A 12,802-nucleotide genomic window follows, 5' to 3' on the forward strand; every position below is an offset into this window, starting at 1 on the left:
GTTGCGTTCCGTGTGGAGCAGCCAGTTCTACAAGACAATGTACGGCTACAGAGAGAGAGATGGGGCCGGAGCAGGGGCTGGGGCTGGGCGTGGCCGAGGAGGGCGTGGACGTGGACGGGGAGGAGGCGGTGGGAGTAGCAGCCACTCGAACAGAGCAGGTGCAGCGCCCGAGACGGGCCAGACAGGCCATCTCGTCTGCGGCCACGCCCTTGCCTCGTCCTCCTCCGGCTCGCCTTCTTCCTCGCCGACATGCCAGTGGCGCACCTCGTCGGCGCTTGCGCTCACATTCCACCGCGCAGACCGGCACCTCGTCTATCCGCCGGGCGGCAAGGCCGAGCTGGACCGGATGGACCCGCTGCTCGACGAGGAGCGGCGCAAGCGGGCGCGCGCATCGCGCCGGCCTGGTCCACCTGCAACAGCTGCTGCTGCTATCCAGAATGAGGGGCCCGAAGTAAGGGAGGGAGAGGGCGAGGAGGAGGGCGTGCGCATAGAGGGACTGAGCATCCGGCTCGACTCGGACGAGCTCGTGCGCAAGTGGACGGCCGAGCGGCGCAAGCGGTGGCCGACGGACGAGCGCGTCCGGCGCCGCATCGCAGAGAGCTGGGCCGACGAGGGCCGGCGCGAGCTGCAGCAGCAGCAGCGGCGGCAGCGGGGGCAGTGGCAGGAGAACAAGGATACGACGACGATGAAGCGGGCGGCGGGGGCCAAGTCGGCCGAGGATGCGTCGGACGATGACGAGGAGAGCAGCTCAGAGGATGAGGAGAGCAGCTCCGAGTCGTCGTCCTCCGATGATGATGACGACGACGACGACTCGTCTGGCTCAGACATGGACCCAGTCAAGGACGCCGTGTCGTCCAAGGTGGACCCGTCGCTGGCACAGCCCACGCCCAGGGAGGCGCCACTTCGCGCCCAGCAGCAGCAGCAGCAGCAGCAGCAGCAGCGGCCACGGAAGCGGCCGCGCGAGGCGCCGCGCAACCCGTTTGAGCCACGCCACCTGCTGCGAGCGCTGCTGTCCAGCGAGATCGACCGGCACGTCGATGCCGTCGCCCAGGTCATTCGCTTCCTCGTCCGCAACGGCTTTCTGCGCGGCGTGGAGCAGCGCGAGGGCCAGGCGGCCGAGCAGGCGCGCCGGCGCCCAGTGCTCGTGGCCGACGGTGGTGGCGAGCAGGTGACGGAGGCAAAGCAGGACCATGAGCAGAGCGAGAAGGAAGACCAAAACAACAATGAGCAGGACAAGCAGGACAAGGAAAAGGAGCAGGAGGAAAAGGAGCAAGGGGAAGAGGAACAGGAGCGAGAGAAGAAAGAGAGACACGAGGAAGAGGAAAGGGAGCACCCCCTGGGCAGGCCCCTCTTCGATGGCGCACTGGCAACGGCCACGGCTGCCGACTCGCAGCGACGCGGCCTGTTTCGCCCGCCGTCGCCGAGGCTGCGCGGCCTCGACACGCTGGCGATGCCGCCCGAGCCCGACGCCCTCGTGCTCATGGACCCGCTCCGTGCCGCCGACCCCAAGCTGCTGCCGCACCAGGACCTGTACCGGCTGGCGTGCGATGCGCCGCTGCGCGCGCTCCTCTCGACGCCAGACCGCGCGCTGCTCGAGGCGGCGCGGCTGCGCGGCGACGACGCACCCTGCGACGCGGGCCTCGTGCGCGCACTGACCACCCTCGATGCCCTCCCGTCGCTCCAGCACCGCACCAGCGCCCTCGAGCTCATCCTCGGCGTCTCGCAGCAGTCGCGCGTGCATGCACACCAGCTGGCGCCCACGCACGTGCGCCGCGACCACCAGCCGTCGCTCTCGGCGCGGCGCATCATCGGCGAGGTCGAGCTGTTCCGTCTCGGCCTGCGCGTGGGCCCGCGCGAGGTCGACGTCATCAAGCGCCTCGCCGCGCGCATCAGCCACGTCGTCGGCGACGGGCCCCGCTTCGAGCTGGACGAGGACGATGGCATGCCCGACGACGACGGCGGCAGCAACGACGAGGCCGAGCAGGCCAAGCGGCGCATGGAGGCAAGGCTGCAGGCGTGGAGCAAGGAGGCCGACTGGCGCGACAGCATGCGCAAGCTGGGCCTCGATCTGTAGCTGGCATTGCCTCGACGTGTAGCTGGTATTGTCTCGACGAGTAGATAGCATTTATTCCACGCATTCATTCACATTGTACAATAGAGTAGAGTAGCAGTGTTCAAAAGATCTTGGACAGCACGCCCTGCAGCTCGCCTGATGGCTGCTGCTGCTTCTGCTGCTTTGGGACAGCCATCTCGCGCACATCCCTGACGACGGCCGTCTTTTGCTTGAATGTCCTCTCTCTTGCTGGTCCCTTGGCTTCATTAATCTCCTCCGCGCCATGAGCCACACCCTCGCGGCGGCGCTTCTGCTTCGCCTCCTTTTCGCGCGCCACGCGAGCGCGCTCGACCTTGCGCAGGTAGTCCTGCTGCTCGGCGCGGCTCTGGCTGAGGTGCGAGCGCAGGCGCGCAGTGCGTGCCGCGCGCTCGTTGGCCAGCTGCTCCGAGAGCATGCCCCACTTGAAGCCGCTCAGGTAGCGCATCGTCCACACGCTGTCGCGCCACCGCCGTGCGCCCATGCCCACCTTGCTCTTGCCCTTGCCCCGCGAGCCGGCACTGGCGCCCGCGGCGGCGCCGATTGGCTGCGCATTCAGCATCTCGGCCACGGCCTTTGCGCTCCGCTTGCTGCTGAACTCGACCCAGCCCTCGGTGTAGTGCACGCCGGCGCCTGGAGAGATGCCCTCTGTGTCAGCTCAAAGTACTCTTCTTCTCTTATGGCTCTCTCTCTCTCTCTCTCTCTCTCTCTCTCTCTCTCTCTCTCTCTCTCCACTCTGCAAGACACCCACGCGAGCTGCGCTTGACGCCCGACCGCTTCTCGTCGCCGTCCTGGAGAAAGATGCGCTCGACGTCGCCAAACTGGCCGAGCAGGTGGCGCACCTTGGCCACCGTCATGCCGCGTGGGATGTAGGAGATGTAGACGATGCCGCGCTTGGCTTGCTTCGAGGCAAAGGCGTCGAGCGCGTCCGGCTCCAGCACCCTCTTTCGCTTCTGCGTCTGTGGCGAGGCAAGTCCCTCTTCGTCTTCGCCACCATCTCCATCTTCGTCTTCACCTCCGTCCTCGTCCTCATCCTCGTCTTCGTCCATGGCTGCTTCTGCGCCCGCATCTGCTGGTGGAAGAGGGGCGGCGGCGGCTTTGTGCCGCGATGGCCCCGCCTCGGCCCACTTGGACGTGTCGAAGCGCGCGTCGACAGCCTGCATGCCTTCCTGCTTCAGCGATGAAAGGAATGCCCCCCAGTGCTGCCAGACTCACCATCTGCTGCGTTGATGTGTTCTCGTTCTTGATCAACTAAGTTCGCGCTCGTCGACCAAAAATTTAAAATTTTTGGCGCCGGTTGAGGTCAGGCCACGTGGTTTCGTGTGACACCTTGGCAATGAGAACGGTATGGTGGCATTTGACGAAGAATTCATCGAACAGAAAGCTCGAGAAAAGCTGTACAAGCATCAATGCTGGCTCACTGTTCGACATTATATTTGCTCCTCGTTAATGAGGAGAGCCACCCACTACTATCTCCATGGGGTCAAGCGTTAAGACGACGCAAACACGAGGCCAGGCTAGGGTTCCGTTCCTTGACGCGTGATGACGTTTCTCCATCTCCACAAATTTTACGGTATTTGGCTTTTCTGCTGCAGAAGCCTAGACGCCCGCCTTCTTCTCTTCCCAACGAATGACGACGGCGACGACGGCGACGACGGCGACGACGACGAGCAACAGCCATCCGCGCCCCTTTGCCGACCACATCTACCAGCCCGTAGCAAGTCCTGAGCGCACCACAGAGGCACCCTCTTCCACGATGAATCAGGGGCACATGACAAAGGTGCAGGTGCTGACGCCGCTCAGCATCCTCGTCAATCTGGCAGCCTTGACCGTGTGCGCAGTCGCCATCAGTCCGGGCCTGGGTCAGGTCTCGCAGGAGCATGGCACCTACCTGACGCCCAACGCATCGCTTGTCCTCTTCTTCTGGGCGGTCATGTTCCTGCTCCAGGTCGGCTTCGCTCTGCTTGTTGTCCTGAGCCAGAAGGACTTCACCAAGGTGCGTCATCACGCTTCCCCATTTGTTCCAATTCTCAAGCTGACTTGTGATCCTTGCTCTTACTGTTCTTGATCGTACACAGCACACCATCGTCAATGGCGTCGGACTGCGGTTGGCATTTGCCAATTTGCTCCTGGCGGCCTGGGCAATCACATGGGTGCTCAACAAGCCCGTCTCGCACCTCATCGGCCTTGTGCTGCTTTCGCTGTGCGGACTCTTGCTCCTCATCACGGTGCTCCTGCTCCAGATCCGGTACCCACCCTCGCTCTCGCGTCCTCTCGACTGGCTCTTCATCCATGTCCCCATCAAGATGTTCCTCGTGACGATCATCCAGCTCGATATTCCTCAGCAGACCTTTGTTGCCCTAGGCTGGGATGTGTCCGAGGGCGGAAAGGCTGCTTTCGAGAACCTTCACAAGGCCTTGTGGCCCAGCTTTGCCGTGCTGTGCAGCATGGGTGCCCTGAGCGCCATTTGGATCTTTGCCACGATGGACGTCACTTGGGCCGCCGCGGGCATTTACCTCCATCTCGCCCTCCTCTATGGCGACTCGAAGCGCGGAATCGGTGGACTGGGCGAGCGGAGGCCGCCCGAGATCACGGCCGCCATCATCCTCGCCATTGGTCTCCAGGCGGTGGCCATCCTGGGCAGCATCGTGCAGAAGAGCATCAGCCGGACGCAGCAGCAGGAGCGCGAGGACCGGCTTCTCGAGGAGGGCGCCGCCGAGCCGGCTTCGGACGAAGGCAGGATCGCGCTGGGCAGAGATCCTCAGGAGGAAGAGGCCGCCGCCAGGTACGAGCAGGAACAGGAGGCTGCGCACGACAATGGAACCGAGCACGATGATCACCGTGTCACGCGCAAACTTGGCTCGTCCGCGGGTCACTGAGAAACAATACCGTGTGCTATGCCAACCCTTATCTCTTCATCAAATGCTTGCTCTCCACTGGTCAATAAATGCACTGCTTGCTTCTCAGGGGCAAACCAGAAGAGTACCAAATGCTGGCAGCGATTGCATCACTCTATAGCATGCGTGACTTTTTTTTTTTTTTTGGAATTTGGTACTGCCCTTAGCATCGAAGACACGAATGGCAAACACGATGAAGAAGAGGAAGAAGCCAATCGCCAGCTGCTCACGTGCCAAAATTCAATCTTGGAAGACATCGATATCTCAGAGTGGAGACGGCGAAACACTTGCATCTCACAGGCATCGACAACACACAGGAAGGGGCAACAGGATTTGGTTTCGACAAGATGATGCTGAGCCCGATGTCGCTGCATGCGTCGCTCGAGGCCCTCACGGCGCTCTCGCCTTCGTCTGCATCTCCGATGACGATGCGGGCGGACCTCGCGGCGCTCGTGCTCACCGACGACGGCTCGCTGTACGCCTCGTCGTCGTCGTCCGCCTCGACCTCGGCCACACCGGCACAGACACTGAAGCAGCAGCCGGGGGCGTCGGGCCCGCTCAGTGGGTTGGAGCAGCAGTACGTGCGCAAGCCTGGCCTGCGCGGGCTCCTCGGCTTCGGCAAGCCCGGTCTGCGCGCACCACTTGCCCCGTCGCCCGTGCCTGCGCCTGCCTCTGCGCCTGCATCTGCGTCTGCGTCGACAAAGGCGGGAGACGAGGGGCCGCGCGCCATGGACCTGGATCTGCGGCCGGACGAGCGCGTGCGTGTCCTCTGTGCGCTCGCGCGGCAGGCGTGGCTCGAGGAGGTCGCGCGCGTGCACCGGCTCCGCGCCGAGAACGAAAACGGCGACGATGGCGCTGGCGACGAGGACGAGGACGAAGAAGAAGAAGAAGAGCGCGTCGACCTCGACGTGGCGGTGCCGGGCACGATGCTCCCGAATGGCGTTGCGCCCCTCATGGTCGAGAGCGAGGTGGGTGTGGTGTGGCGTGGCTGTGCTGGCCAGTAGATGGAAAGACAGTGGCTGACGATGAATGCACATAGCTGGGGCCCCTCGTGGTGGTGCCGCTGCACGGGCAAGCAAACGACCGGCCGCCGCTGCTGCTCGTGCTGGCAAAGGACGTGGCTGCGCTGGGCGTCGCCGAGCGCGAGGCCGGCTTCTCGGCCCTGTCGCAGGAGCAGTGGAGCAGCCTGCACGAGGCCGGCGCCGCTTACCGCACCTTTGTGGGCCCGCACCTGAAGCGCGCCTTTGGCACGCCCTCGTCGCTCGCCGACGCCGACGACGCAGGCGCAGGCACAGATGCAGAGAGGACCGACGTCGAAGAGAGCGGCGACGAGCAGGCAGTGTGAATAGCAATGATACCTTCACAAAGTGTGTGCAATCCATCCATTCATTTAGAGAAAGACAACGAGCAGCATTATGAGTCCCAGCTACAGCTTCGACTTGGCAGCGCCGTCGGGCTGGATGCGCACAATGACCTTGCCTCCGCTGCGCTTGTCGGCGTCCTGCAGCAGTGGCTGTGAGGGGGAAAGCGCTGTTAGGCTCCTCGATTGGTGAGAAGGAGGACGAGGAGCAACTCACGAAGCCCTTGTGGGCGTCGTCGAGGCCGTCGAGGACCGTGTCGACGATGGGGACGATCTTGTGCTTTCCGACAAAGGCGACCATGTCCCTGAACTCGCGTGCGCTTCCCATCGTCGAGCCTGTGTCCTCTCTCTCTCAAGTCAGCTCTTTCATCGACAGCCAGCCTAGCATTCAGCTGCTCACCGAGCACCTCGACGTTGCGCAGGACCTCGCGCATGGTGAATGTCATCTTGGGCACGGCCGTCATGCCAAAGCAGACGACGCGGCCGCCGGCCTTGAGGCCCGCCTTGGCCGCCTGCACGGGCACCTCGCCGCCTGCGCTGTCGATGACGGCGTCGAGGTAGGGCCGCTGGCTGTTGGTTTTCTGCACGAGCTTGGCCAGGTCTGCGGGCCAGTTCTTGTCCTTGTAGAGGACGCCGCCGCGCGCGCCCAGCTCGACGGCGCGGTCGACCTTCTGCTGGGAGCCTCCCGTGACGTAGACGGAGGCGCCAGCAGCGACGGCGAGCTGGAGCGCGAGCAGCGCAACGCCGCCGCCGATGCCCGTGATGAGCACATTGTGGCCCGCGCCGACGCGGCCCTTGGTAAAGAGGGCGCGGTAGGCCGTGACGCCGCCGCAGGGCAGGCAGGCCGCCTGGACGGCATCGAGGTGCGCCGGCACATCGACGAGCTCGCGCTCCTCGATCTGCACATACTCGGCAAACGTGCCCTTGCCGCCCGTGGGGCCCGTGCAACCCAGCAGACCAAAACCTTTTCCTCCGAGGGCGTTCTTGGTGCCCCGGTTCTGCGGCAGCTCAGCCTCGGGCCCGGCCTCGTCGCTCTCCCAGCCGCGCGTGGGCACGAGCAGCTTGAGTGTCTTGCTGGACGAACCTCCGCGGACGATGGTGCCGACGCCGTCGCAGCCAAACGTGCTGTCCTGGTAGATGAGGCCGGGGTACTGGCCCAGCATGCCCCACTCGTCGCGGCGGTTGAAGCCAGCGGCATGCATTCGCAACAGCACAAAGCCGGCCGGGTCCGACGCAGGCACTTGCACGGTGCGCACGGCCGCGATGTTACGCTCGCCCCTTTGCGGCGCCTTTTCCAGCTGCAGCGCCTTGCACGACGACGGAATCGACATGGTTGCTTTGTTGCGGTGATGGGAGGGTCTTCGATAAGAAGTCGATGGGCTTCCTGTCGGCGCCGGCAACCGAAACGACGCTTAAGGCCGGTCCTGCGGGGTCAGCCACGCTACTTACTGTCCAGTCCAGTCCAGTGGAGGCGACGCAGAAAAATATCCAACCAACCTCCACGCGAGGGGCGACAGACTTACGCACGCCTGCCCGCCAAACCAATCCAGGCACAGTCGAGACGACATCGTCTTTAAGTGAAAGGCAGACAGAGACACGCAGACAGAAACAGAAGAGGGAATCGAATGGCATCGGACAGGATTAAGAGCGAGAGAGAGAGAGAGGGAGGGAGAGAAAGAACAGAGGGCTTCACATGGTATTCTTCACAAGTACTGGTGCGGCTGCGCTGGAGTGCTCGTATATTCTCACAACGGGCTCAGATCCGTCTACACGTCCATTGCTCAATATTTCTGAAGAGAGAGAGGCAGACAGTGTGAGCAAGCTGCCGTGGCCAGGAAAAAAACAAGAGACTACTCACGAGGATGACGTAGAGGGCGTGGATGATACCGGGGATGTAGCCGAGGATGGTCAAGAGGATGTTGATCCAGCTGTGGAATAGAACGATGAGCCACCGGTGCTGAAGAAGAAGAAAGAGAAGAAGGAGAGCCGACTCACAAGTCGGCCGCGCAGCCTCGCTCGAGGAAGACACCAACGGGGGGCACAAAGATGGCAAAGAAGATCTTGACAATGTCGCTGTGGTGGCGCCGTCGCAGTCAGCCATCCGTCTCGACTGTGATGCGAGGAAAGACTATATGTGCGGGTTACTCACCTGCAGGTGAAAGGCATCTTGGGCAGTAGCTACTTGGCTCTGGGTGTGGTTGTGGTGTGGATAGCTCGCAAGTGGTTGTTGGTGGAAAAGGGAAAGGGCTGAAATTTTTCATCGATCCGGACAGGTCCATCCATATATACAGGGGGGAGGGGGGCTGTGACCAAACGTGCACTGCACTGGCTGATAGAAAGGCCCGCGCGCGCGCACACGCACACCGCCCTGCCCGGATCCAGGGTTCCATTCCGTTATATTTCTCTGCCCCTCCACTCCTGCTATTACTTGCTACTGCTAATATATAGTGCTGCTAGTAATATTGCTTTGGGCAAAGCACGATGACGCGCATTTCGACTAAACGGGCTCGTATACAATATCTGATCGCTCTTCCCCCTGTCCCGGCGGCCGCTAGGACGACTGCCCAGATTCTTACGGCCACGCCAGGCCCACAGCCACAAAAATTCGCGAGGGGGGCGCTACTGCATGGGCTGCGCTCGCTGCACGTCGTATCGCGCAGTGCATTCATTCATTCACACACACACAGATCGAGGCCGCGGCAAGACGTGTGCGTCAATGTCATTAATGCCATTATAAGGATGTGGTCGTCAGAGTATGCAGAGCAGAGCAGAGCAGATGAGGGCTTGTATGTGTGTGATGATCAGGCCTGCTTCTGGAGAGCAGATGGGAACTTGTGCCTGTATGCTAGAAGATGATCAGGCCTGCGAATGGAGAAAGGCGAGCCAGCGCTTCTTGAAGACGACGCCCTTGATGCTGCCGTCGTCGTGGAGGACGACGAGGTATTTGACGCCGAGCTTGACAAACATCTGCTGCACCAGCTCCAGCGGGCTGGCGAGCGAGACCGTGACGGGGGCACGGTCGACGTACACGCTCAGGTCGCCCTCGGCGGGGGCGAGCGAGGCGGCCGAGGCGGCGAGGAGGCTCGAGCCGCGGCCGCCGTTGCGGTGGGTGGCGTAAAAGGCGCGGAAGGTGCACTGGCGCGTGTCGGGCGAGAGCGTCGCGAGGCGCAGGAGGCCGTGCTCGAGCTCCTGGGCGGCAATGTAGCCGACGAGGCGCCACTTGGGCGCACGCCGCGGCCGCAGCCGCTCGCCGTTGGCATTCCTGTTCTCGTCGCCGTCACCATCGCCGTCGCCATCGATGTCAGCGTCGTTGTCCGCGTCATCGCCGCTGAAGACGCTGGCCTTATCGGCCGGCTTAGGTGGCGCCATGGCGACGACGAGGGGAAAGCCCCCGTCGGCGTGGCCCGCGGCAATGAGACGCTGCACCTTGGCGCCGAGATCGTCGATGGAGTTGTCGACGTCGACGCGGATGACGTCGATGGCCGTGTCGACGACGTCGGCGAGCGAGACGCCCTGCCAGGTGAACGTCTCGCGGGCGTCGAGGTAAGGCAGGCCGCTGAACTCGATGACGAGGTCGTAGATGCCCTTTGGCTCGAGGGCGTCGGCCACCGTCCGGGCGACGAGGACGGCGAGCATGACGGGGACGGCATAGGCGAGCGTGCCGGTGAGCTCAAACATGATGACGACGAGCGAGACAGTGGTGCGCGTGACGCCCGAGAGCGCAGCTGCTGCGCCCACCATGGCATACACGCCGGGGACGATGCACGACTGCTGCTGCTCGTCGGCGGCAGGGCACCAAGCAAAGAACTCGAGCTGGGGCCGGGTCCACTGGACGTACTGGACGGCGAGGCCAACAATACGGCCAAAGCAGGCGCCCACGGCCAGGGTGGGGATAAAGATGCCGGCGGGAAGCTTGATGCCAAAGGTGACGACGGTGAGGGCGCCCTTGGCGACCATCGTCCAAGCCACGGCGGCGAGTAAGGGCCGGATCTGGCTGGGCGCCGAGACGCATAGGCCCTCGAGCGACTCGTGCTCGTGGCATTCGCCAAACAGGTCGGCGATGAGCTCGGGCCCAGACATGCGCGTGTAGTCGTTGAGGTAGGAGAGGGCGACGCTGACGAGGGTCACGGCAACGACCTCGTAGAGCGGGTGGCGGGCCATCCACGTCTTGGCACGCACGCGCTTGCTCCAGAGCATGTTGAGCTTGGTAAAGTAGGCGCCGTAGAGGCCGCCAAAGAGGCCGACGAGGACAAAGAAGAGGAGCTCGAGCCAGTGCCAGTCGCGGTCGTAGGTGACTTGAAACAACACGATCTTGCCCGTGCCAAAGGGGTCGAGGAAGCGCAGCGTGGCGGCGGCGACCATGGCGCAGAAGAAGGAGCGGAACATGACCTGTGTATGCGTGTGAGTGTGAAGGAGGAAGAGAGAGAGAGAGAGGAGAGACAACCCACCTTGGCGGGAAAGTAGTAGGAGACCTCCTCGAGGCTGAAGAGGACGCCGCCGACGGGCGCACCAAAGGCGACGGCGACACCGGCTGCACATGCGCACGACAGCATCTCGCGCTTCTTGCTCTCGTTCCGCTCGTACTTTGTGAAGGCGCGGCAGACGATGTTGCCCACACACGAGGCAATGTGGACAAAGGGGCCCTCTTTGCCGAGCGAGAGGCCGCTGGCGACAGAGAGGGTGAGGCCGACGGACTTTGTCAAGAGGGTCCAGAAGCCGAGGTAGCCGTGGATGACAAAGCCGCTGAGGATGACCTTGATCTCGCTGATGCCGCTGCCGCTGCCAAAGTAGAGGACCTTGCGTGGGGGCAGGGCTGCGGCCGCGCGCTGCTGGCCGGCCATCTGGGCGAGCACCTTGGGCGGCAGCGGTGCGGTGTGGCCCAGCAGCGGCGTCGTCTCCGAAGGGGCTGTGCCTGTGCCATTGCTGTTGCCGTTGCCGTTGCTCGCCACGTCTGCAGTTGTCGCTGACGATGCATGCGCAGTGGTGGAGTCGCTCTCCGCGGGCGCCGGCGAGGGCGCATACAGCTCCGACGAGGTGAGATAGAGGGTGAGGAGGCAGGCGAGCGAGGCCCAGGCGAGGGCGACGACGACGTACATGCCGTACTCTGCCGCCCAGCTGTCGTTTGCCCAGCGGTCGGACCACGTCTGCCAGTCGGCGCAGGTGCTCTTTTCCTTCCACCGGTAGCTCGCGGCCGAAGGGGCGGCCCAGGCAGAGAGCAGTCCTCCGCCGTGAGCGGCAGCTCGAGATACTGAAGACAAAGACGCACGCTGATCCCAGTCCGGCTGGTCGGCATAGGGGCAGCAGAAGCGCTTGGCGAGGCGCCAGTCGCGGCGGCAGTAGCCCTCCTTGAGATCGAAGAGGACTGCCTCGGACTTGACGATCCAGCCGGCGATGAGGGCGGTGAGGATGCCCGTGATGGTGACGATGAGCCAGCCTGCATGCTCTGTCAGTCTTCTCCTCTTCTTTTACTTCTGTGCTTGAGCAACCCACCCTGGAAGCGGTCCCACGCATTCACGGCAAGGCCGCGGAGGCCGCGCATGGCTCGGAGACGGCGCAGGCGCGAGCTCTCCTTGATGGCGTCGTGGATCCAGTCGATGGTGGTGTAGGACTCGTACCAGACGCGGACGCCGTTGCCCAGGCCGAGGCTCATCTCGTCGTGGAGGCGCGTGTCGTCGTAGTCGTCGCCGTCGTCGCGCAGCCGCCTCCTCCTCCGCCGTCGTCTTCGGGTGCCGCTGCTGCTGCTGTTCCTCCAGCTCCCGCTCTCCGTCCACATGCCTCCTGCCCCTGCTCCCTCTGCCTCGGACTCTTCTGCGACGCGGCGGCCTGCCAGGCGGCCGAGGCTGCCGTCGAGGATGCGGCGCGGCAGCGAGGGCGACGACGCGCGGCTCGAGGGCCCCTCCATCATCGACGAGGCCTCCGTCGTCGACGCAGGCGTCAGGCTGGTGTGCGCGTCAGTTCTGCACACTCTCATAGCCAATTACTGCAGCGACGTACTCTGACGCCCAGCTCACCTTGTATCGATGTTGGCGCCAGCCATACGGGGGATGATCGCACAGTGATAATGGTGTTGTTGTAGCGTGACCTCGACCAGGCAGCCACTGTACAGTACTACTAGTACTCTGGCGTGCCCAGTAAGAGATGATCTGCAGGGGCTACTTTCTACTTTAGCCTATATGCCCAAGCCCTAGTCAGCCCAAGCCCAGCCTAGGGCCAACCTAACCCTAGCCCAGCCTAGCCTAACCCTGCTCGATTTACTAGCCTATCCTGCTCGATTTACTTTTTAGCTTGGCCTTGACTTTCTACAAGACTTACTGTGCGGGGACACGGTTGGACAAAGAGAAGAAGGCCCGTGCAGGGCTGCGCGACCTGCGAAATTGGAATTTTTGCCTGCGCGATTGCGTCCCTCCCTGCCTGGCAAGCCCCGAAAGCGGTGCGAGCACGGACTGCGTGGTTCGA

General features: G+C 63.3%; 7 protein-coding genes across 7 annotated transcripts; 3 read left to right on the forward strand and 4 right to left on the reverse strand.

The window, feature by feature from the left end:
- Window positions 1–19: 19 nt before the first annotated feature.
- On the forward strand, window positions 20–2,181 carry FA10DRAFT_304412 (hypothetical protein). The gene has a single exon (XM_025525354.1). The coding sequence runs from the start codon at window positions 38–40 to the stop codon at window positions 2,072–2,074; it is 2,037 nt and encodes a 678-aa protein (XP_025374181.1). The 5' UTR covers window positions 20–37; the 3' UTR covers window positions 2,075–2,181.
- Window positions 2,103–3,519, reverse strand: FA10DRAFT_269601 (hypothetical protein). The gene is made up of 3 exons (XM_025522810.1): window positions 3,305–3,519; window positions 2,841–3,246; window positions 2,103–2,722 (listed from the first exon to the last, which is right to left on the reverse strand). Exons 1-3 carry the CDS (start codon window positions 3,305–3,307, stop codon window positions 2,175–2,177), a joined length of 957 nt encoding a protein of 318 aa, XP_025374182.1. The 5' UTR covers window positions 3,308–3,519; the 3' UTR covers window positions 2,103–2,174.
- A 341-nt stretch (window positions 3,520–3,860) lies between these two features.
- Window positions 3,861–4,968, forward strand: FA10DRAFT_234955 (hypothetical protein; the record flags this gene model as incomplete). Its single annotated transcript, XM_025519012.1, has 2 exons — window positions 3,861–4,085; window positions 4,168–4,968. The coding sequence occupies 2 exons, from the start codon at window positions 3,861–3,863 to the stop codon at window positions 4,966–4,968; spliced, it is 1,026 nt and encodes a 341-aa protein (XP_025374183.1).
- Window positions 4,969–5,231: 263 nt separating this feature from the next.
- Window positions 5,232–6,382, forward strand: FA10DRAFT_304415 (hypothetical protein; the record flags this gene model as incomplete). The annotated part of the gene is made up of 2 exons (XM_025525355.1): window positions 5,232–5,954; window positions 6,026–6,382. Coding segments are annotated over 2 exons (1,079 nt in total), but the record flags the coding sequence as incomplete, so codon positions are not given.
- Window positions 6,354–7,818, reverse strand: FA10DRAFT_269604 (NAD(P)-binding protein; the record flags this gene model as incomplete). The annotated part of the gene is made up of 3 exons (XM_025522811.1): window positions 6,747–7,818; window positions 6,564–6,682; window positions 6,354–6,499 (listed from the first exon to the last, which is right to left on the reverse strand). Coding segments are annotated over exons 1-3 (1,131 nt in total), but the record flags the coding sequence as incomplete, so codon positions are not given.
- Window positions 7,819–8,127: 309 nt separating this feature from the next.
- FA10DRAFT_289082 (UPF0057-domain-containing protein) lies at window positions 8,128–8,512 on the reverse strand (the record flags this gene model as incomplete). Its single annotated transcript, XM_025524259.1, has 4 exons — window positions 8,128–8,136; window positions 8,205–8,274; window positions 8,342–8,419; window positions 8,496–8,512. The coding sequence occupies 4 exons, from the start codon at window positions 8,510–8,512 to the stop codon at window positions 8,128–8,130; spliced, it is 174 nt and encodes a 57-aa protein (XP_025374186.1).
- A 508-nt stretch (window positions 8,513–9,020) lies between these two features.
- On the reverse strand, window positions 9,021–12,527 carry FA10DRAFT_269605 (hypothetical protein). Its single transcript, XM_025522812.1, has 4 exons — window positions 12,358–12,527; window positions 11,837–12,285; window positions 10,795–11,780; window positions 9,021–10,735 (listed from the first exon to the last, which is right to left on the reverse strand). The coding sequence occupies exons 1-4, from the start codon at window positions 12,381–12,383 to the stop codon at window positions 9,203–9,205; spliced, it is 2,994 nt and encodes a 997-aa protein (XP_025374187.1). The 5' UTR covers window positions 12,384–12,527; the 3' UTR covers window positions 9,021–9,202.
- Window positions 12,528–12,802: the final 275 nt, after the last annotated feature.

This window comes from Acaromyces ingoldii (assembly GCF_003144295.1).
Source record: "Acaromyces ingoldii strain MCA 4198 unplaced genomic scaffold FA10scaffold_8, whole genome shotgun sequence".
NCBI lineage: Eukaryota > Fungi > Basidiomycota > Exobasidiomycetes > Exobasidiales > Cryptobasidiaceae > Acaromyces > Acaromyces ingoldii.